This window comes from Emydura macquarii, unplaced genomic scaffold (genome assembly GCF_026122565.2).
Source record: "Emydura macquarii macquarii isolate MOO-44397 ecotype Brisbane River unplaced genomic scaffold, CSIRO-AGI_Emac_v2 contig_915, whole genome shotgun sequence".
Taxonomy (NCBI): Eukaryota; Metazoa; Chordata; order Testudines; family Chelidae; genus Emydura; species Emydura macquarii.
Genome location: NW_027131052.1, coordinates 1,779,694 through 1,803,085, shown reverse-complemented (window position 1 = coordinate 1,803,085; position 23,392 = coordinate 1,779,694). Strand labels below are relative to the sequence as shown.

Genomic DNA, 23,392 nt, shown 5'->3' with positions numbered 1-23,392 from the left:
TCCACTGTAACTCTCTGATCCTTTTCGGCAGTACTCCTTCCGAGTTGGTCATTTCTCATTTTGTATTTGTGCAATGGATTATTCCTTCTTACATGGAGTACTTTGCATTTGTCCCTATCGAATTTCCTCCTATTTATTTCAGACCATTTATCCAACTTGTCAAGACCATTTTGAATGCTAATGCTGTCCTCTAAATTTACAACCCCCCTCCCAGGTTGGTATCGTCCACAAACTTTAAAGGTGAACTCTGCATGCCATTATCCAAATCAGGTATGAAGATACTGAACAGATCCCTGTGGGACCCCACTCGATATGCCCTTCCAGCTTGACTGTGAACCATTGATAACTACTCTCTGAATATGCTTTTCCAATCAACTGTGCACCCATCTCCCAGGAGGGTCTTCTAGGCTACATTTCCCTAGTTTGCTCATGAGAAGGTCATGTCAGAAAGCATCAGAAGTCTCACTGAAGCTGAGATACATCAGGTCTACTGCTTCCCCCCATCCATGAGGCTTGTTTCTACATCCCCAGGATGTGGAGGTGAAGGCCATCCATCCACTGCAGACACCTCTACCCATATAAGCAGACAGACAGTAGATACACAATGCTGTGCCTAAGTTCCTCACCTGGAAAACTGAAATAAGAATCCTCCTCCTCTCCCACCCCGGTCTGTGTTGTCTGCCTGCCCTGTGAACTCCCCAGCACAGGAACTGTCCCTCACTATGGCCCCAATCCTGCAAAGGCTTACACACCAGTAGTCCCGCTGAAGAAATGAGCAGCACACGTGTGCCCAGTTCAATCTCTGCAGGATTGGGGCTGGAGTGTACGTACAACCCCTCACACAAGCCCGTCTCAATCCCCGTTGGGGCCTCTGGGTGCTCCCCTAATAAAATAAATAAGTCAATAAGAACAACAGTGATGCATTACCTGCACGGAGACCACGATCAGCAGGCAGGTCTGGGCCATCAATGCGAAGGACTGGTAGTCAGCAATGGCTTTCCCATCGCTCCTCACGGCACCATACATGGCCCCATAGGGGATGAAGAAGAGAACAAGGGAGCTGTAGATTCCATGCAGCACGCACTTGACAAACTCAATCTTGTTGAAGTAGAGATTCTGCTGGCCGGGTTCATAGAGGCGAGGGAATAGCATGCTCCAGCGGTCGTCCACGTCCTGGCAACAGAGGGGAGATGATGGCAGCCCACCAGTGACATGGACCCCCGATCCTCTGCTCTGGCTGCCCCAGCTGTGTCATGCATTCCCACGTAGGTGAGCCCCAGCATTTAATTGCATGGTTCAGTATTCCTTTACCGAGGCTATTTTCTATTAAATGGTAAAGGACCTTTCCATAGAGTGTCCCTGGCCAAAATTCCCCACCCCCAGGGTTGCAGTGTGTACTTCGCCCCAGAGGCAGTTGCATGCGCATGACTGTAAAGTGCTTACAAACAGCACTACAGAAGCGTAGGACGTTGGGTATTGGGCCACATCTTGAAGCCATTGCTTGATCCTTACAAGCGAGATTAAGGACCGATTCAGGCTTCACGCTGAGGCCTGACAGGATGTGAATACTTGTCAGGCTAGGGTTATCGAGGGCACCTTTTCCGTGACTATCACTAACAGGACAACCCAGAGGGCTCCAGCCATCCTCAAACCAAGGGCCATACATTCACGACAAGACAGACTCTGCTCCCAGGCCCTTCAGAACTGTGCTCTGGGCTCTACCCATTGCAGACGGGGGTTACCACACCTCTGGGTTTTCCCAGACAGTTCCTCTTTTTTGATCCTCGACCCTCTGTCCGGGTGGGTTTTTCAGATATGAGGAAATGTCCGGATTTTTGTGGAGCAGAGGGTGCAGCTCAGAAAAAGCCATCTCCTCGTCCGGATTGGTCCCTCCACTGCTAGATCCCACCCACCCGGGTCCCGGCTCCCAGCTCTGGGGAGGGCCCTGCAGAGAGGTGTTGATGGATGGCTGTCGCTGCACCCGGGCCTGCACCAGCCACTCTGCCACTGTGACAGGGAGCGACACTGCCCCCCACCTCAAGAGTGAGGCTGCAGGTACCTCCTCCCGCAGCCCGCAGGGACCTCCTCCCAGTACACAGACAACCCTCCTGCATCCCCAGCTGTATCTGTCCAGCCCCCCCCCCACTGTACCCTCCCATCCAGCTCCCCCTCCAGCAGCGTCCTCTTTTGGGGACCTGAACGATAGTAACCCTAACTGCAGGGAAATTGCTGTAGTGTCTAGCACAGGTTTTATTCACCTAGCTCCTATTCAGAAGAGTTCATGGAACCGAGCCAAAGAATCCAGGAATAAAACTCTTACGAGTAAGCCTGGGTATGAACAGTGAACGGTACCTGGTCAAAGAGGCTCATTCCCAGCACCGGGAGGGAGGTGTACACCAGGTTGTAAAGGGTAATGAACCATTGATCATAGACAGTCTGGAGAGGAAAGAGCAGAGAGATCAGTTAGCAAAGGGCTGCCTCTGGTCATCTGGAACAGCCACCAGTGATGTGCCCGCTGCCAGTCGTCATGCTTTCTAGCGCTGGAGCACACGACCTATGAGGAGAGGCTGAAGGAACTGGGCTTGTTTAGTCTGCAGAAGAGAAGAATGAGGGGGGATTTGATAGCAGCCTTTAACTACCTGAAAGGGGGTCCAGGGAGGATGGGGCTAGGCTGTTCTCAGTGGTGGCAGGTGACAGAACAAGGAACAATGGTCTCAAGTTGCAGTGGGGGAGGTCTAGGTTGGATATTAGGCAAAAAATTTTCCCTAGGAGGGTGGTGAAGCACTGGAATGGGTTACCTAGGGAGGTGGGGGAATCTCCATCCTTAGAGGGTTTTAAGCTGTGGCTTGACAAAGCCCTGGCTGGGATGATTTAGTTGGGGTTGGTCCTGCTGTGAGCAGGGGGCTGGACTAGACACCTCCTGAGGTCCCTGCTAACCCTCATCTGCGATGATTCTAAGGTGCCGTATGCCCCTGAGCACAGGCCCGGTGGAAGGGCTGGGCTTGGCACACTGAGCTCCAGCTACGCCTAGCATAAAAGGCACAAACTGCTGCAAAACTAAATTCCTTTGCTGTCCACATTTCAAAAGTTGATCTGTGGCACAACGTGCCCCACTCCCGGCTGCTGCGTATGACTGAGAAGTAAGCAACACCCGCTGGCCTCGGCCCAGCACTAAGAAACAGGGGAGCAGTTCTGGAATATTGAGCCAAAATCATGCCACTGCCTTTCAAAATAGATAAATAAATAGATAAATAAATAGAGCTATAATAAATAAACTATAATAAGTAAATAAATAGATAAATAAATAGATAAATAAATAAGCCCCCACAATGTGCTCTGGAGAAAATATATAACAAATCCAATGACAATTCAAATCTCCCTCACATCCCCTGCAGTGACGATTGATACAAAGAATTAATTCAGCTTCTCTGCAATGGCCTTGTCTTCCTGGAGTGCTCCCGCAGCACGACGAACGTCCAGTGGCCCTGCTAATTGTTAGGCAGGCTTCCTGTTTCTGATGGACTTCCAAAATGTTCCCTGTTAGTTACTGAGTCTTTGGCTAGTTGCTCTTCACATTCTGTTGTGCTCTGCCTAGTTACACTTTTACACTCGACTTGCCAGAGTTGATGCTCCTTTCTATTCTCCTCAGTAGGATTTGACTTCCCGTTTTTAAAGGAGGCCTGTTTGCCTCTGACCTCCCCTTTTACTGGGTTGTTGAGCCAGGGTGGCACTGTTTGGTCCTCTCACTATGTTTTGGTAGGGTTGAATCACCGCCACGGGGTGGCAGCAGTGATCCACCACAGGGCCCTGCAGAAGTCGGAGAAATTGCATCTGAGGCAGGTGCTGGACACCATAGTCCGAGACATGGATCTGAAGCATGCTGGGAGAACTGCTAGCCTGCTGTCTGCCCCGCTGTTTGCACATACAGAAATGCTGCATGGCAGCCCCTAACCAAACATTTTCAGATCGGCTGTTTCCCCACTGCTGCTCCCTCAGAGCTGCCTGTTCTCCCGTAGCCAGCGCTGAGTGTATGGGCACAGGGGAAATGGGTCCCAGCACAAGGCTTTTCACTGTGCAGACTTCGCCCTGCAGGAAGCAGCTAGAATCCACAGAGGATTTGGGTTTCAGATAATGGTATGGCATTTTGCTTAAACAAACAAAGGTATCTATGGCATTACACAGCTCTGTCCCTGCGTGCGCATCCGACCCAGCCAGGTCGCCGCCTTGATACCCCTGCCTTGCCCACGATGGGAAGCAGCCCATGTGTTTCCTTCCCCCTTCTGGCAGGTTTTCCCACGTGGTCCCCTCATGAATGGAACAGCCTCCCCATCCCCGCTTCTGGATTGACAAAACACCGGATAATTTTACATCAACATCTATTCACAAAATACCGTCGAACACGTGAAATTCTGTGACAGAGACAAATGTCATCGGGTCTGAGCACTGGCTTTAAACAGACCTGGAGACCCCACTGCTATCAGCAATGGAAGCCGGCGAATGGGTGAGAACATCAGCTAGGGAAATCCATTAGCTGTGCCTAATGTGAGAGTCAGAAGTATCCCAAGCAGAAACACACCAAATGACAACGACATACGAGCCATGTCTGCCCCATGGAAGGAGATGGCTTGTCTCATCATGGTTATATTTTGCAGAGGAAGTGACTTTTGCACACAGGACTGAGAGTCATGAAAGCTGGGTGCTGCTAACTCCTTGTGTGACCTCAAACAAGTCACTCTGGTTCAGTGACTCCACCAGGAAAAGGGAGATAACAGAACTTCCCCACAGTATCTCAGAGAGGGGCCCTTCATTAATGTCTCTAAGGACTTTGAGCTCCTCTGATGGAAGAGGTTAGGGCAGGAAAGAGATTATCAGCATGTCTAATATACAGTGCGACAGGAACACAGAAGTTGGCCCACCTGTGCAGAGAAGCCGGAGAAGAATCCATACCAGAAATGAACTAATGTGAAGGCAAAGTTCTTATAGAAGAAGTATCGGAGGAACTTGCACATGCGGATGTAGGACCATCGACCGTGGACTAAGAGCAGACGCTGCAGGTAGCGGAACTGCGCGAAGGAAAAGTCACTGGACAGGACAGCTTGCATCCCCTCCTGGCCACTGATCCCAATCCCAATGTGGGCAGCTGCAACAAGAGGAACCAGATTGTTAGGAGAGCTTCACTGGGGTCGTGTTCATCAAACTAGCCCACTGCATGCTGGGACACGTAGTCTTTGTTCGAGTGGGTTTGAGTGGAGGGCACTCCTGCATGGAACACATTTGGCCCACAAGTCACACTGAAAGCTGCTGAGTAACAGATTGGTTTCTGGAAACTAATTTATATATTTCCAACAGCTGAGTTCATGCCAGGCACGTAGATTTATATCCTAATGACAGACAATTAATCTTTTACTTGGCTGGTAATGTTTTCCAGCAGCACAAACCAACTTTACTATATTGCCATTTCTAGCAAGCAACCTTTGAAATGTGTTTAAATGCATGGCCTCCCGCCACCCAGTTCCATATAATGCTTCTATACGCTGGTACAAACCAGTCTGCGGGCCTCATATTCTGGGGGCCTTCCTAGTTCAATCAAACAATTACACCGAAAAGTCTTCATAACAACTTGCATTTGCTAAACAGAGAGATAAGTTTAATGTGACAGCTAATTACACAGATTTAACTAATGACACCATTCTTGCTGGCTGGAGGTTGATTGGCTTCAGAGGTTCCTATGGAATAACGAGTCGATCATATCTCTGAGTCCCCAGCCTCTCGTGGTGGGGGTGGTATTTTCTAATTATCACTGGAACATGCTTTTCTTACCCTTTCTTGACTGGCTGCCTGACTTATTTCCTTATCTCCCTTGGAGCTTCCGACTTAGTCTTTTCTTCCTTAATTAAAAGGCCCCGGTTAATCAATTTGTATAAATTAACGTGAGGAAGATTAGCAGGAGGCCCTTCTGAATAACCTTCCTTTAGTTAAACGCAGTGTGAGGAGTCTGCATAGTCGTAAGGCAGCTAATGAAGAAACAGAACGGGAAGGGGCTACCAGGCGGTATCTTAGGGCATGGAAGGGATAACTGGAAGTGTCCCATGGCTCACACCGGGACAAAATGAGACAGAACATTTACAGGCATCAAAGCTGTCGCCTTCCACATTCCTCACAGGCTGATTAGCAGCCAACAGCAGGTGTGCCCCTGGCCCCCCACTGGGATGGGGCTGTACTGGCACACAGGGTCCCAGCCCCACGGGCAAGCAGTAAGAAGTGCGTGTAGCAGAGGCTGGCAGAAGGACAAGGGTAACACTGGCAGGCACACATGGTGACGGGACAGAGGCTCACTCTGGGCACGCCTACATGGTCTTGAGTCTTTAAAAAAAAATAAAGAAAGAATATCTAAACAAAGATCAGCCACCCCTGCTGGCCACCTCCCCAGCTGGGAACAGGTCATGGAAACTGCCCCCGCACGGAGCACCTGCTTCACAACCTGCCCATCCAGGCAGCTCTAATCTGGGGCTGCCAGACAACTTCAGAGCAGAGCGGCTGTTTCTGTTGACACGGCGAACGTCTTGCTGGTGGAAGCCATCAGACTGGCAGCCCTGGACGTCCCAGTTCACACTGGGAGCTGGAACAGCTCAGAATGCAGCAGTGCCAGCTTCTCCCTGTCTCCACACTGTGGGGCTACCTGCCGAGGGGCGAGAGTCTGAGTTACCGTCTCCAGGCCCAGTCACTCCTTGCTGGGAGGGCCAAGGATGGGTTTCATTCCATCTACCCCAGCCTATGCCCAAGTTGTCGGTGGTGCCTCATGAAGGAACCAGGCTGGAGAGGAGATCTGGGGTAGCTCCATTTGTGCAGGGAGAGCAGAACGTGAGAACAAGATCAGCCAGCAGCTCTGGGGGCAGAGACTGGCCCGGGGGGAGTTGTGCTGTACTCTGCCATTCCTGCTGAAGTCAGCCGGGTTACATGGGAGGGGAGCAGAATGCGGCTTGCGAGCGGAGGAACACCTTCGCTGGCTGGCTTACAGGGAATTAAGGTTACTTACATGTAACCAGGGTTCATTGAGATGGGTTCTGCCTGTTCCTAATTAGGGGATCAAGGTGCCCGTGCAACGAGCTCTGGAACTTTTTGGAAAGCAGCATCCATTGGGGTCACTCCCTGCTCCTTCCCATCCTGGAGGGTTCTGGGGGTGTAAAAGGGGGACTGGCCCCAACCACCCCTCAGTTCCTTCCCCTAACTCGGGAATTCCTAGCCTGAGACCCCAAAGGAGGGGAGGTGGATGAGGAGTGTGAATACACAGACTCCATCTCCAGGAGCTGCATGCCAGGGAAGTAACCTCCAGTCCGTCCTCGAGCAGCCTCTGTATATCCCACTTGGGGGAGTTAGACGAGCAGTACCACCCGCAGGACGGCGGGCTGCGCAGCTCTGGGCAAACGAGGGCAGCAGGCACCAAGACGAGCATCAGCTCCAGGGGCCAGGTCACGAGTGAAAAGAGGAAACCGAACTCCCAGCTCCCCCAACCCAAGCCTTAATGGGGAAAGCTTTCGCTAAAGGCATGGACACAGCTCAAGTACTAGTCAAGCCACACGATGTAATGAAGACAGCATGAAGGCCTGCCACGGGGGTTGCCTTTGTCCTAGACAAGGACTCTGACAATCCAGGAAGCTGAACCACGGCCAGGTCACGGTCATTGTGGAAGAGTGCATGTTACATGGACAGTCCTTGGACCGTGATGGAGTGGCTCCTCAGGTGTCAGCCCCAGCGCTGTAAGGGTTTGGGGGACTTGTGGATCTGTTTTGGCCCCTGTAATGGGGTGGCTGCCCCACACGGGAGTAGAAAGGGTTAACCTCAGCAGGGAGCAATGGGAGTGAGTGGCCCAGGGAGGCTGCATGAGGCACAGCTAATCAGGGGGAATTGTAGGGAGCAACCAATCCAGCCGGCAGGCTCAGATAAGAGGAGCTGCAGAGCAGAGCAGGGTCAGTGCAGCTGGGAGCTCAAGGAGTGACCAGTGTGTCCCTAGTAGGCTACACCCCTGCAGCACCTGGAGAGAGCAGTGCAGGCTGGGACCCGGGGAGTGGACAAGGAGATCTGGAGGGGCTGCCAGGCCAGAAAAGGGTGCTGTGGCCACGGGGAAGTGGTCCAGGGAAATGCAGCAGTAGTCACGGCAAAGGAACACAGTAGGTGACCGTGATTTAGAGGGTCTCTAGGCCAGGACCCTGAGCAGTGGGTGGACCTGGGTCCCCCCCACCAGCTCTGGGGTAGTGACTACGGGTGTAGAAAATGCCCCACAGACCGGAGGGTTTAGAAAAACTGTGTTTCCCCGGAAGGGGAGGACTTAAGTGACCTGGCCAGAGGGCCAAGCCATGAGGAAGGATCTGGCACTAAGCGGAGCAGTGGATCGAACCACAAAGTAGACACTGCAGTTCCTGAGGCTGCGAGAGAGGTAGCAGGCAGACAAAAGGGACAGAGCGACAGTGGGCAAACCCCGGACGGGAGGGTGTTGGCCTCAAGCTAATCCCCAGAGTGACAGAAGCCAGCATCGGACTGACGGTGAGCAATGCACCCCAGGACAGCCCCGTAAAAACCACGGCAAAGTTCTCTGAATGTGCAAAGTGTGATACACTCAAGACATACAGCCCAGCTAGAGGTCTGAAGGAGATGGGAAGCACAGCTGCTGCAGGGCTGGAGATGCAGGCAGGTCCACCTGTTCCGTAAGCGTGCAACTTAAAGGAGATCAGTCATTAAGTTGTATCTCAGTAAGACTCTGAGTTGTCAAGAATGGCATCTTCATGGAGACGTGGTACCAAGAAGAACTTGACTGGTGTTCACATGGAACCTATGATCTTTACAAGGATAAGAATTACAGTCCCTTAGTTCATGCTAGAAGGAAACACCTCTAGGGTGAGACAAATGGACCTATTCTACTGCAATATTGGCAGCACATTCCAGGCCTTGCAATGGAGAACTGAGTCTCCTTTTCTGCAGCACTCACAGCAAAGTAACGACCTCAGATCGCTCTAGAGATACACAGAGCAACCTGGTCACAGATCAGGTTATTCCACGGTGAGAAGAGGCTGTCACAATCTGTGAGTGGCAGAGGTCGGAACAGAGATGACAACCAAACGCCTCTTGGCAGAAATCAAAGAACTGTTATTGTTTTACATTATCTCAGCTGTAACAAACAGTCTAAAAGTAACGGTCAAGGGGGATATTGCCAGGTCCGCCTGCTTAGGAACTGCTCAGATGGAGAAATCTTTCAATTCATGGAGTAGGTTTGACTGATCAAAAATTCCTGCTTTCCGACAGGATCTTTTAGATCTTAGTTTAAACGCTCCTATTCACGAATTCCCCATCCAGACTCAAGCTCATCTTGGAGGCAAGAGGCCCAGTAGTTTAGAAGGAAGGACTCACAGATACTAACAACATATTCATGATACTGAGTGACAGAACTGCCTGTCTCTCACCATAGCTATTGACAGCAATTTGGTTACCAACGAAACCAACACAGAAAAGCCCTTTCAATTCAATCAAGGGCAACATGTAGAGAAGTTCCTGCTCTTGTGCAGAAAACAAATGCAATACTGATATCCGATTTTGCTTGCCTTTGAATCAGAACCATAGACAAGCACGGCATCCCTGTTGGGAAAGGAGAAGATTGGTATTTGCCCCACGGGTAAAGAAATAATATAAGATGGATCCCTTGGTAGAGCACTTGCACTGTTGAGTGTCAACTCTGCTCAAAGAGTCTGTCAGTCTGTCTTCTTTCCCTGGCGGATGAGACATTGCACCCATCCAGTGAGGACGCTGCACTTTATGAACAGGAAGTTTTCCTCACACAACTGGCAAGAGCAAAACTCTCTTTTGGTCTGTGTGACACATCCCTGTAATGCTGTGCACCAGAATTTAGATAGGTTTGGATTTATGAAGTGGAGAAAACCCTTACAGGCCAGAAATAGCCCTCGGATCTGGTACCAGGACATGGAGCCGGGACTCTCACTGAGATGACAAACCTGGGGGTGGATGAAGAGCAAGGTGAAGAATCTTTTCTATCCTTTAGAATTATTACTGCACCTGGCAGGAAGGTGACATGGCAAACTCCCTGGAGGGCATGTTCTTTCCCTGTCTAGTGAAATAAGGCATCTGAAACTATTAGGGAAGAATCCTCTGGACACTACTGAGAGTCAAGTCTAGGCAGACATTCAGGGAGCAGAGTCAGGACAGACAGGTAGTTAACGGAACACTTGCTGCCTCAGCAATTCCAAAGAGAAGGGACACATTTAGTGAGCAAGGTCTTCTGACTCCAGAACAGAGGGCTGTGCGGATACGGGTGTATGAAGATGCGAAAGGGACTGTCTTTTGGGCATGGGCGGAGGTTGCCCCCCGCACACTGCAGCACCGTAACCAGAATGGGACAGCCTTGGGGGCAGCTCCACACCCGTCCCACCCCGCTCTCGAGGCCCTGTCCCCTGGCCAGGTCGCAGGCCAGAAGCCGGCCAGAGGGGCAGTGCAGGGCGGCTGCTTCTCAGCTCCCAGCCCCGTTCGACGGCTCGTGCAGCTGGTAAGAGCTGTCCAAGCGGGGGACTCGGCTCCGGGGCTGGCAGAACCCTTGGGGAGCAGCGACTGTGGGGGAGGGAGGGCCCTGCCTGGCACACAGCCCCTAGCTACCCCCTGCCCACACCCTGAGCTACCCCCTGCCTGCACCCTCAGCAGTTTTCAAACTTTTTGAGCTGAGCCCTTCCCTTTGGGTTATAATTTTTGGTTGTGCACCCTACTGCCCCCCCCCACACACACACACCCCGCAACTCAGACAGGCTGGGTGGCCTGCCGAGGCGAGTCAGGGAGTGGAGGTGGCACTCCCTCTCTGGCTCCTGCTGCGTGGAGCTGGCCCAAGCCAAGCTGGGCCCTTCTCCCCACCAAATACAGAAGTCAAACTACGCCTATGCTTGTAGGATGTCCGATAGTTCTGGCTGCCGGTTGCTGTGATGCGACCACGGCGCAGAAGAATCTGGATCCAGGACAAGTTTCAGACGATACAGCCTTGCAACGGCAGAACCGCTGTGACGCTTCTCGCGGAGTGCGTCTTGCTGCCTGCCAGGAAGGGAGAACACGCCAGGAGGCAGCTGGACAGGGCTGCCGCTGCTTACTTTTGATCATGCTGACATCGTTTGCCCCATCACCGATCGCCAGGGTCACGGCCTTCTTGTACTTCTTCACCAGCTCCACCACCTGTGCTTTCTGCAGGGGGGTCACCCGGCAGCAGATCACCACTTTGCACATGCAGGCTGTTCTCACCAGCTCAAACTCCAAGTTCCCTTCTAATGCGTAAGCCTGCGGAGCGGAGGAGAAGAACATGCTATGAAAGGCAGGTCAGACACAGCCCCAGCCCAAACCCCCAACACAGCAGGAGGAAGGCTGACTACGCCCATCGCGGCAGGGAAAGTGCCTGAGTGGCGTGATGCCCGAAGGATCTACCAGGCTAAGGATAAGAGCGGGGATGAGATTTTCAGAGCACAGCAACTGCTTCTATCACCAGGGATCCCCTTTTCTCTATTGACAATGACCCCAGGGGAGTTTGCCCTCTGACCTCAGTGGGTGGGTCTCTGCTCAACCCTGCTGGCTCCTTTCCTAAGCTGTGAGTAGAGGGCTGTTTCCTGAGAAGACCCTGCACCAGCACTGATTTTCTAGTACGATACACATGCTGTAACTGACACCAATCAACTCCCATGGACGTTCCGCAATGGACCCTCCATAATTCTCTTTCCTGCCAAACCCAGGACCCATGTAACCATCCCAGAAGACTGGGAATTCATCTGTCTGATCCACAGGCCCCCAAAACACCCCAAAACCCTGTCCCAGATGGGCTGATTTACAATTTGGGAGTGCTTTAAAAAAGCCTAATAGAACTGGTCATAAGAAAAAGACAAACAAAATAAATCCTCCTTTCCAGTGCTGACCTTTTACTTTATTAGGATGTGTTATTTCCATTCCTGAGATCAACAAAGATAATCAGACGCCTGCTCAGAAATGCATCCCGCCAACGCTGCCTGGCAGGGAGGGGCACATTTCTGCCTTTTCACATTTCTTACAGAATGTGCTTCTTGCCTATGTGCTTTGATGTCTTCTCTGCAGACATTCACAGAGGGAATCCACATGACTGTCTCCTCCTCAGAGCCATTACAGCAGTCCAGCTGCCCTTTCCACTTAAGGCAGCAAATCAGCAGGCCAGATTTCCTTTCTTCCAAAACCAGTGAGCTGTGTGAGTCACCAACGCCCCCGCTTCCCTCCCTCAGCAGCAGCCCAGCTTGCTCAGCCGAGAGACCTTTTCGTGATTTGGTTTTACAGTGTTCTAGCCAGCAATAGTTTTTACCACTTTCCAAAACAGCCTCAATGCAGACACATCTCACCTAACAAAATGTCACATGTACCCTCAGTAATGTCCGTCCATGCACACAAATCAGCGAGTCGTGATGCTGAGCGTTTACCATAACGAGGACTGTGGGTGCTGCTCGCCACTTGCTGCTGTTATTTTTGTTTAAACAGGATCACAGGTGTGCATGGCTGCTTGTTAACGTGGCAACTCAATGAAATCTCCCTGGGGAAAGCACTGGGCCACAGCCACCGCTCTCATGGGGCTTCAGCCTTCATGTGGGGAAAGCTGGTGTCTTTCCAGCACACTCAGGATCAGATTCCCAAGGGACCTCGGCACTCAGTGTGCCCCCCCCCCCCCCTTCCACAAGCTTGCGGAGAGCAGGCAATCCAAACCTGTCCTTACCAAACTATGGCCATTAATAACCAGGCCATACACCCCGTTCGCTTGCTCTTCGGGTAAGATCCTTGACTTCTTGGAAGGATTTTCAAACTTGATGTTAATTTCATCACTGTCCAGGAAGGAATCCGGCTTCATTTTCTTCCTTGCACTCCTTAAAAGGTTCAGTCATTAAAAATACGGAAACAAATGTAAGTCACTTTCTTAAACCCAGGGTTTTGAAAAGAAAAACATGTTCCCCCTTGTTAGTATTGTCCTCCTTCCAGGACTCTGGCAGCACAAAGGCCTGGGGTGGCCCTCAAAGAATTTCTCTAGTGCAAGAGCAGTATGAGGCCATGGCATGGGTCTAAATAATGCTTAGTCCTGCCATAAGTGCAGGGGAGTGGCCTAGCTGATCTCCGGAGGTCCCTTCCAGTCCTATGATTCCCTGCCCCTGGAGCACCTAGCTTAGGGGCTTGCTGGGGCTGGGGTGCAAAGCAGCCCGTAGGAAGCTGTGCAGTGGTGACTGTAAGTTAGAGCAGCCCCTGGAACTTGTCCTGGACTCAGGAGCAGCAGAATCCAGGAGGCACAAAAGTGGCTTAAAAGCACCTTTACTCCTCCCGTCAGGCAGTGCCTTCTGAGAGACGCTGTGCAGAATCTAGCCCCATCATCAGGCTAAGACCAGACACCGAGAACACTCTCTATTATACTTTATTCCTGGCCTGGCCAACACCTTCTCCAACCCAAGATCACAGGGCTCACATGAGTGATGGACCAGTTAGACTGGCTCCTCACTACAGACAGCAGAGAAAAGCATCCAGTTACCAGACGAGAACAAGGACGACCTAGTGGAGCAACAGGAATCATTTAACATCCACAACCAAAGGCATCACGGCCCCAGAACCGCTGGCCCATGATGATCCACAGTGGTCACCTGCGTCTTTTTAGATCGATTTTAGGGCCAGAATGAACCATTTCTGATCATCGGGTCTGACCTGCATAACCCAGGCCACAGAATTTCACCCAGTGATTCCTGCATCAAACCCATCTCTTCTGGTTGCATTAGAGCCAATCACATACAGCCAATCTAGATTTAAAGTTCACTTTTGGTGAAGTGTGTCAGGTGAAAGATGTGGACAAACTGGAGAAAGTTCAGAGGAAAGCAACAAAAAGGATCAAAGGAATGGAAAACACGACCTATGAGGAAAGACTGAAAAAAGTGGGTTTGTTTAGTCTGGAGAAGAGAGGACTATGGAGGGACAGAACAGTCTTCAGGTATGTACTTATCCACTGAGGACAGGACAGGAAATAACGGGCTTAAAGTGCAGCAAGGCAGATTTAGGTTGGACATTAGGAAAAACTTCTGAAGTGTCAGAGTAGTTAAGCACTGGAACAAATGACCAACGGAGGTTGTGGAATCTCTGTCACTGGAGATTTTTAAGAACAAGTTAGAAAAACCTCTGTCAGGGATGGTCCAGGTAACACTTGGCCCTGCCCAGTGCAGGGGACTGGGATAGATGACCTCTCGCGGTCCCTTCCGGTCCTACATTTTTATGGCTCTATAAAGACAAAGCTGGAATGGCACAAACACCCGCCAGTTCTCGATGGCTGTTTACCTGAGCTCATTTAACACGTCCTCAGAGGTGTTGCCTTCAATAATGAACACATCCTTCATGTCATCATGCAGCATGTTGCAGGAGTAGCCAATATTCACGGCAGTCTCTGGAAAATCAACAATTTCACTCATACTCAAACAGGAAAGACGTCCACACTTGATACTTGGCTGGTGAAATCTAATTCCAGAACACACAACCTGTCTGCGGTTTGTGCCCATTCAGAACAGTCTGCCCGGAGGTTGGCACCCAGCTTCGTGAGCCGCTGCAGACAGCCTGAGAGCGGCCGTCTTTTGTGCTGTGCCCACAACCCCTCGCCGCTTACTGCTTTCTGCAAATTGCTGTGACATGCTGTGGCTGGTCCTCCTCCATCCCCACCCCAGATCATTCATCACACTGCTAATGAAGATCAGATCTAACACCAAATCCTGGCTGCAGGGAAGCAGGACAGGGCCTTTCCACCCTCTTTCATCAGGTCAGACGGGGGGGCTGGGGATCCTCAATTGGGGCGGTGGTGGGAGTGATTCCTTGGCAGCACTTTTTCTCGGGATGTGACAAGGCCTTGCTGGCTCCTGGCCCGAGGCAGGGAACTGCCCTCAGAGCGCTCCCACCCTGCAGTGCAGCCTCACAAGGGCAGGAACCAGGGACTCGCGTTGGCCCAGATCATTCCCACCCCTGGAGTCAAGGGGAGCTTTCCCTTAGTAAAAACTCAGCACGGCCCTCTTTGTCACTAGGCGGGTGGTGAAGCACTGGAATGGGTTCCCTAGGGAGGTGAAGGAATCGCCATCCTGAGAGGTTTTTTAAGGACCACCTTGACAAAGCCCTGGCTGGGATGGTTTAGTCGGGGTTGGTCCTGCTTTGAGCAGAGGGTGGGACTAGATACTTCCTGGGATCCCTGCCAACCCTCATCTTCTATGATTCAATGCCGGGCTGCGTGTTGACTAGCACGCAGCTGTATAGCACTAGCCCATGATGTGAATTAGCATCTTATTAAAACCCAGAAGCAGAGACATAAAACATGGCAAGAAAGGAAACTTGTACTGCTGAGATCTGGCTAACGCGATATAGTTCCTCTCTGCCGGGAGTGCCTGTTAGACATGCTGGCATCATCCCCAGGAAGGGATGTTTTAGTTAATGTTTACAAAACGTTGGGCCCATCTTTTGTCTCCTGTTCTACAGGGAAGTGCTGCCGACTGCTCTTGGGTTTCTTCCAGCAGCGCCCAGTGAAACCTATCCTTATTGACCATGGAATGGGTTCCCGGGGGGGGGGGATCTCCATCCTTAGAAGTTTGTAAGGTGTGGCTTGACAAAGCCCTGGCTGGGATGATTCAGTTGGGGTTGGCCCTGGTTTGAGCAGGGGGTTGGACTAGATACCTCCTGAAGTCCCTTCCAACCCTGATCTTCTCTGATTCTATGATTCTATGACTGGCCTGCTGCTCTGGGTTCAACAGGAGGCAGAATCAAGATGCAGGCAGTGGAGGGAACAGCCTACCAGCAGGAGAGGAGAGGGAAGTCAGACGCAGCAGTCCACAACCCTGCGTGTCTGTCCCAGACCATCCCCTTTACCTTGCTTGTCTCCAGTAAGGACCCAGATTTTAATGTTGGCTTTGGTCAGGATTTCAATCGTCTGGGGGACTCCGTCTTGTAACTTGTCCTCAATAGCCGTGGCACCTAGCAGCTGCAAAGACACCAGAGAGACGTGTGAGCGCGCCAGAGAAGAGCCCAGCCGCTTCTGCTCCATCCACCAGGCAGTGCACACAGTGCTTGGGGCCAGCCCAGGCTTACTTCCATGCAGCTCCATTTGTTGTACACGTTAGGCCCCGATCCCGCAAACACGTGTGCATGTGAGTCATTCCATGCTGGCCAGCTCCTGTGCATATCATTACTCAGTCAAAAACGCTAACCGAATGCTGGGAATCATGAAGAATGGGATAGATGATAAGATGGAAAATATTGTATTGCCTCTGTATAAATCCATGGTACGCCCACAGCTTAAATACTGGGTGCAGATCTGGTCGCCCCATCTCAAAAGAGATATACTGGAATTGGAAAAGGTACAGAAAAGGACAACTGAAATGGTGAGGGGTATGGAACAGCTTCCGTATGAGGAGAGATTAACAAGACTGAGACTTTTCAGCTTGGAAAAGAGATGACTAAGGAGGGACAAGATAGAGGTCTATAAAATCATGACTGGTGTGGAGAAAGTAAATAAGCAAGTGTTATTTACTCCTTCTCATACCACAAAACCTAGGGAATCACCCAATTAAATTAATAGGCAGCAGGTTTAAAATAAACAAAAGGAAATATTTCTTTACACAACACACAGTCAACCTGTGGAACTCCTTGCCAGAGGATGTTGTGAAGGCCAAGACTGTAACAGGGTTCAAAAAGAGCTAGATAAGTTCATGGAAGGACAGGTCCATCGATCGCTATTAGCCAGGATAGCCTCTGGCAAACAGCAATCCCGGCCTAAGAATGGCCAACATGATGGATCACATGATGATTACCTGTTCTATTCATTCCCTCTGAAGCACCTGGCATTGGCCACTTTCTGAGGACAGGACACTGGGCTAGATGGACCACTGGTCTGACCCAGCATGGCCATTCTTATATACCTGTTTGCAGGATTGGAGGCTTTTATGTTTTTCTCCTGTCCTGCATTTGCAGCAACACAATGCAGTAACTTACAGACATGAATATTGTGCACACAGATGTATCAGGACACAAACATTTTTAAGAGTCTCTCTCTCTACTTGTTAGAAACACCCCTAGATCTCAATTCTTGGCTAGACATGGGCCAAGGAAGGTGACGTTCAGATACATGTGAGACTTTGGCTCTATCTTCTAGCTGAGGTTTTTAGGCACTGCCTCTCACTGTGCTTCCTACCTGCTGTTGGAGTAGGCTCAGAGCTCAGGTCTCTGGCTCTGAGCCAGTGCCTGGGTCTTACTGGAGATTCAGGCCCAAAATCTCCTAAGCTGTTTGAGAGACCTCCACTATCTTGAAGGGCAGACATCTCCTCCGTCAGCTGTTCTTGGATCGTTCCTTTGAACCAAAGAATGTAACAGCAAGCAGACGCGCCTTTCCAGATTGGAGACCAGTGACCAACCCTGACAGCTATCTGGAGCTCTTATCCACATCTTATCAAGTCAAATAAATGCAGCGGTGTGCTCCAGATCCCTTGTGGTGTATTCATGATCAGCCAGCTAGTGAGAGTGATCAGGGGAGGGAAGCATAGAATGGAAAAGAAAAAATGAAAAACACTAAACATCTCCTGCTCGTCACAGAAGGAGAGAGCTCTTCATTACACTGAGCTGGGTCTGTTCTAACGCACTGCTGGGACTGAGCTCCCCGGGGCTTTGATAGAGGTAACGTACAAAGCCCTCTCTCACCCAGGCATCTGTAAGCCCTCAGCAGCCTTTTGAATCTGGTTTCAGTCCTCCTCACACACATTGGGGCTCCAGGGACGTGGGACGAAGGCCTGAGCTCTCCCATGAGCATGGTCCCTCGGTAGCTGGAGTGAAGCACTGTGGAGCTGTGGTAGCTGTTACTGTGCATGGAAGGTGGGGAAAATCCATGGAGCCTTGTCATGAGTTCTGCTGGCCTTTGCCTGCCTCCTCAAGTCCGGTGTACAAACCATGGATGGGGTGCGGGAGCAGCTTCCTTTCCGTGACTCTCCCCTTTGCATTTAAGTCGATCAGCATTAAGCTGAACATGTATGTTATTAAAAACTCTGAACTGAATCAGGTTCCAGGCTCACTCTACCTCATGGCCTCCAGACTGCCTCCTGGCTCCTTCTGGCATTGCACAGCAAGCTACATGACCTAAGACCCTCCTACCTCTTTATGTCCTCCCCCACACCAGATTCTCCCCTCTCATTCACACCCCCCCCCCCCACACACACACACACACACCCAGCTGGGCTGTTCCTCCCTCAGATCCTTCTGAAAATAAAGTCCTTTCTTTCCAGGGTGCACACAGAGGCCCAATGGAAACAGAAACCTTCCTCGAGAGCGTTACAAAGCAGCTGTAAAGTTTCCAAGATTTCATAAGAGAGCTGCTGTGATTGCAAAAGCTGCATCACTTCCACTCAGCTATGGCATGTATTTTCCTTTCATTTCTTCTCTGCAGCTAGCACACACAGGTGAACCCTAGGGCATTCACACAGCAGCAGCAGCATGCCAGGAGGACACTGCTGCAGATCACCATTTAGTCATTTCTTTCGTTCCCTTCAAGCTGACACCAACTGTTCTGCCGACAGCGCCCATCTCCGCCCAGAGGACAGGGCAAAGGCTCCTCCAGAAATGCAAGAGTTAGTGCAGGGCTGCTACAGTTTGTCATTTAGAAGTCGGAAGAATAATAGTTCAACTGCTTGAACATACAAGGGACATCTAGGAAATATCCGCACTGCCATCACCCTCATCAACCACTAGTGTGTTCTCCCATCACAAGTCAGCTACTCAGACACCCACACAAGTTAACATGAAACCATTCCCAGCCAGGTGCAGTGAAAGCCTAGGACTACCGCGATCAAAGTCATTTAGTCACACAACCCACGTAAAGTCATAGCGATCTGCTTACTGACGAGCCAACAGCCCCGCTGCCTCCCCAGAGCTTGATCCAGATTCCAGGTAAGACCAACCATTAAGTCTTTTTCAATCTCTTCGTATAACTCGGATAACTTCTCTTCCCGTCCATCCAGGGCAGTGCTTGCTTCGTGGTGACGTTTGTGCCAGTCCTCAAAGTAGTCCTTCTGCAGGGCTTTGTAGGCCACAACCAGCGTCCTCAAGCCTTCGCCTGCAAACTCCTGCAAGACATGGGAGGGACAGGAGAGGTCAATGCGGAACACTCTTCTAGCTTGACCTGCAAGGAGCACAATTTACGATCACCCGCCCACCGGAAAGATACCAACCCAACTCGCAGTGAATAGGATGAAAAGTTGCATCTAATACTTTAAACTCACCAGCAACTGGAAATCCAGAGCTACTCTTTAACAGACCAGTTTTTAGCTGCAGTCTATTGTCTATACAAGACCAAATTCAAAAGGTTTCCCTACATTTTGACTCTACAGTTTTCCATTACCAAGGCACCTGTGTCATTAATATTTGGATGAGGTACCAGAATGACGAGGTCTATGCAAAACACACACCACAGAGCTACTCCCAGAATTTCAGAATTGTGCCCATGCAATCATTTAGCAAAAGTGGTGGTGTGACTGAGTGCTTTATTTGCACTGAACAACAGCCATGCACCTTCACCATGTAAGTAACTGAAAATCTGGCCTCCAGCACTTCCGGTAACCAACCAATAACAAGGATCCCTTTAGGAAAGCTCAGATTCTCCCTCAGGGGCCGGGAGGGGGCAGGTAGTATATACACCATCCTCCTCCTGTGGGTTCCACGGGGGAGAGCGACTTTCAGCTGCAGCTGCCTAAGGAATATGCTGCATTCTCAAGACATCCCTCACCCAGGCTGACCTGTGTCTCACTGTGCTGGGGCTCTGCTGTCTCACTGTAGGCTATCTGGCAGAGCAGGGATTACAGATACTTGTGCCACTGTACTGCTCCAGGGCCCTGGGCTCTGCACCGCACCCAGCAGGGGCCAGCATCGTCTGGGGGTGAGTATAGGCCTGGATTCATCATGTTATAAACGCTTGTATGCAAAGGCAGGACGTCTAAACACTAAGTCGGGTGAACCTGAGTGCCCCATATTAAATGAGACTATAGATATCATGGGCATCACAGAAACTTGGTGACATGAGGATAATCAGTGGGAAATGATAATACCAGGGTGCAAAATACATAGGAATGACAGAGCAGGTCATCTTGGTGTGGCACTATATAAAGTCAAAGAGAGTAAAAATCTTAAATGGATCAAACTGCGTCCCAGAATCTCTACGGATAGAAATTCCTTACTTCACTGACAAGAGAACAGCAATAGAAATGCACTGCTGAGCACCTGACCCGGATGGTGCTGGTGACTGTGAAATGCGCAGGGAGAGGCTACAAAAACAGAAAACCAATTAATAAAGGGGCAGGTCAACTATTCCCATATTCACTGAGAATGTGTTGCCTCAGGAGGGGAGGCAGAGATAAAATTTCTAGACACCATTAAAAGCTGCGTCTCGGAGCAGCCAGTCCTGGAACCCGGAAGGGGAGAGACAATTCTTGATTTAGTCCTAAGTAGAGCACAGGATCTGATCCAAGAGATGAATACAGCTGAACAGCTGAGTCATAGTGACCATAATGTAGTTAAATTTAACTTCCTTGGGGGGGGCGGGGGGATACCCACTACATTAGCATTTAACTTCAAAAAGGAGAACTACACAAACACGAGGAGGCTAGTTAAACGGAAGTTAAAAGGAACAGTCACAAGGGTGAAATGTCTGCAAGCTGCATAGAAATTTCTTTAAAGCACCATGAAACAGGCTCAAACTATCTGTATACCCCAAATAAGAAAATGCCACCATGGCTAAACCACAGAGTAAAAGAGGTGGTTAGAGGTAAAAAGACATCTTTTAAAACTGGACGTCAAATCCTACTCAGGAAAATAGCAAGGAACAAACTCTGGCAAGTCGAGTGTAAAAGTGTAATTAGGCAGAGAAAAAAGAATTTGAAGAGCAACTAGGAAAAGAGACAAAAGCGAACAGCAATGGTCAGGTCTCAGGTTACTGCTGGCCTGAGTTGTATTTAGACAGGGGAAAGGCTCAGTAGCCCATTCTCAATTGCCTGAACTATCCAGATTCCACAGTATGACGAAATGTAACGAGCAGGTGCATGTGGTTTTCAGTCACTGGCGTTCTGAAGCTTTACAGAATAACTCTTTCCTTTCCACAGTAACTTGTACGTCACTTGCCAATCAGCAGGGAGATGCGCTCGAGGATTGCGTTAGCGCGCCCCTTCTCAGCCTCAGTGCCAATTCCCTTTCCAGCTCCAATGGTGGCACCAGAGAAGCTCAAAGCAGCAGAGAACAGAGGGCTCCCACCCTGCCCCTTATCTGCAGAAGGTTCCCTGCACGGGGCACTTACATTCAAGTGTTCCATGGTTTCCTCCTTGAGGGCTTCGCAGGACGAGTGGAGCAGTTCGTAAAGAATGGTGTCGGCGCCCTTGCAATACAAGGTCAAGTCCCCTTCCGGACTCCGCACTGAAAGCAATGGGAACAAAAGACAGACTAAGGCCCTTGGCAACCACCACGCGTGTTTTAAAATGGGAAGTGTTTGCAGGGACATCCGAACTCTGCCCACGGGGGTTGAGGGTCACACCTGCCCGGCACAGAACGGGGGAGATTGCAGCCCCTCTCGTCTTTAGTACGGAGGTGTGGCGGCACTGACTGCAGGCCCCAACGTGTGTTGCTCCCCCTCGATCTGTGCAGATGCACTGTTGAAGCCTGTGCTCTCACATATGGGAGTGGGGAGCAGCCAGGCAGGCGAGGACATTGCTATCCAGGGGCCCAGAACTGTGCCATTGAAGACCTGGCCCTGCTCCCCGTGAAGCCCCCCGCCACTTCCCCTCTATTGACAGGTTCACACCATGCTCATCACTGCAGTACTCCGACGCGTTGCAAGGATGCTCACAGCAAAGGGGTCACAGCAAAAGGAGTACAAGTCAGAGAACCTGAGCAAGCAGAAAAGCGGAAGGGGAGTGACGGGAACGCACCGATGACAGACATCCTTTTGCGCACGTTGTTGAAGTCCAGAATAGCCAGGAGCTCGTAGATCTTTGTTTCTCCCATTTCCACCACAGTGATGGTCTCAGGGGTACGAGCACGAAACACGAAGCCAAAGTTTCTGGCCGCAGTGACAAGGGCTCCTTCATCTGGAGACTGGGCCTGATACACTAGGTTACCTGCCATGCAAAGAAGAAACAACGTATGTTCATTTCAGGCCTGGATATCATCACTGTGCTCTGGATGTGAATCAAATACAGCGGCTAAGGCATTCTGTAGCCACTGCTCATCTCCCATTCTGTCTGTATACGGACAAGAGGCAATAAAACCCACTGTCCTGCACACAGACACACACCTGCACAGGCCACAGAGTCACACACGCTAGGGATGGAAAAGCTCCATTAGGTCCCATCGAATCCATTCCACAGAGCCAGTGCATGACTGTATCCTACTTTCTATCCGGTGGCAGGATCTCCCTTTGCTTGGGAGACTTCCACAGCCCCAGGGATCTCCCTGCCAGCAACATTTCCTTTGCCCAGCCTCCTGACTGGCATTTACATCTTTCAGATACGAATGGACAGGACTGGCACAGCTCTCAGTAGGGCAATAGGACTCTGCCCTAGATGGAATTTGGGGAGGACAGGTACAATACCTCCAGGAGCACTGAATCAGCCCCACTAATGAGCCCCCATTTGTCAGGGTGCAGCCGACGCTACCCTTCCCGAGCTCAGCTCGGCAGATTGGGGCAAGGAGGACACAGTGTGTGGCTTTCTTCCCATCGGCTCTGGGGGGCTAGCGCCACCAGCAGCTCTCTGCTTGCAGAGCCTTTGCGCTCCTTGGAGTTAGTAATGGCAGCTGTGGCCAGCCCTTACGCTGGGAGTCTCCTGGGGTCCTCTCCGCATGAGGCACCCGCAGAGCTGCACCAGTAGTGACAGCCACACGCCGACTCAGATCATTTGGATCCACGTCTGCATCAGCACTCTCCAGAGCAGCCATTCTGCACCAGGCATCTGTGACCCCCTGGGGGGCCGTGAGCTGGTTTCAGGGGGTCTGCGGGCCCATGGGCATAAGATGGGAGCCCTTCAGGCGTGAGTTCCCCAGGGGCACCAGGGTTCAAGGCTTCAGTCCCTCAGGGGGTGCCAGGGTCCGGGACTTTGTAGAAGGACCCCTTGAAACCACCGCCCCCCTGAGGGCCACGGACCCCAGTTAAGAACTGCTGTTCTAGAGCTCTATGTGGATACAAAACATTGGATCCACATCCCATCTGCCATCTGCCAAGATGGCAAAAAATACAACTGCATCCATGGATGTGGATATAAAGCAGAGCTCCCCGGATTTGCAGGGATGGTTTCCCAGTGGAGCCGTAACAGGTCTGCAGAGA

The 23,392-nt window shown here is 50.9% G+C and overlaps 1 protein-coding gene across 2 annotated transcripts in view; it reads right to left on the bottom strand.

The window, feature by feature from the left end:
• The window catches only part of LOC137149916 (phospholipid-transporting ATPase ID-like), a 112,305-nt gene that overhangs the window by 12,799 nt on the left and 76,114 nt on the right, over positions 1–23,392 (bottom strand). For both annotated transcript variants that reach the window (XM_067543566.1, XM_067543567.1), the window contains exons 16-25: positions 22,002–22,190; positions 21,374–21,489; positions 18,990–19,154; positions 15,916–16,027; positions 14,353–14,458; positions 12,764–12,911; positions 11,136–11,319; positions 4,917–5,140; positions 2,353–2,436; positions 928–1,173 (exon numbers count right to left, since the gene is read on the bottom strand). In XM_067543566.1, coding sequence (XP_067399667.1) covers positions 928–1,173; positions 2,353–2,436; positions 4,917–5,140; positions 11,136–11,319; positions 12,764–12,911; positions 14,353–14,458; positions 15,916–16,027; positions 18,990–19,154; positions 21,374–21,489; positions 22,002–22,190 — 1,574 coding nt within the window. The remainder of the gene's footprint in view (positions 1–927; positions 1,174–2,352; positions 2,437–4,916; positions 5,141–11,135; positions 11,320–12,763; positions 12,912–14,352; positions 14,459–15,915; positions 16,028–18,989; positions 19,155–21,373; positions 21,490–22,001; positions 22,191–23,392) is intronic.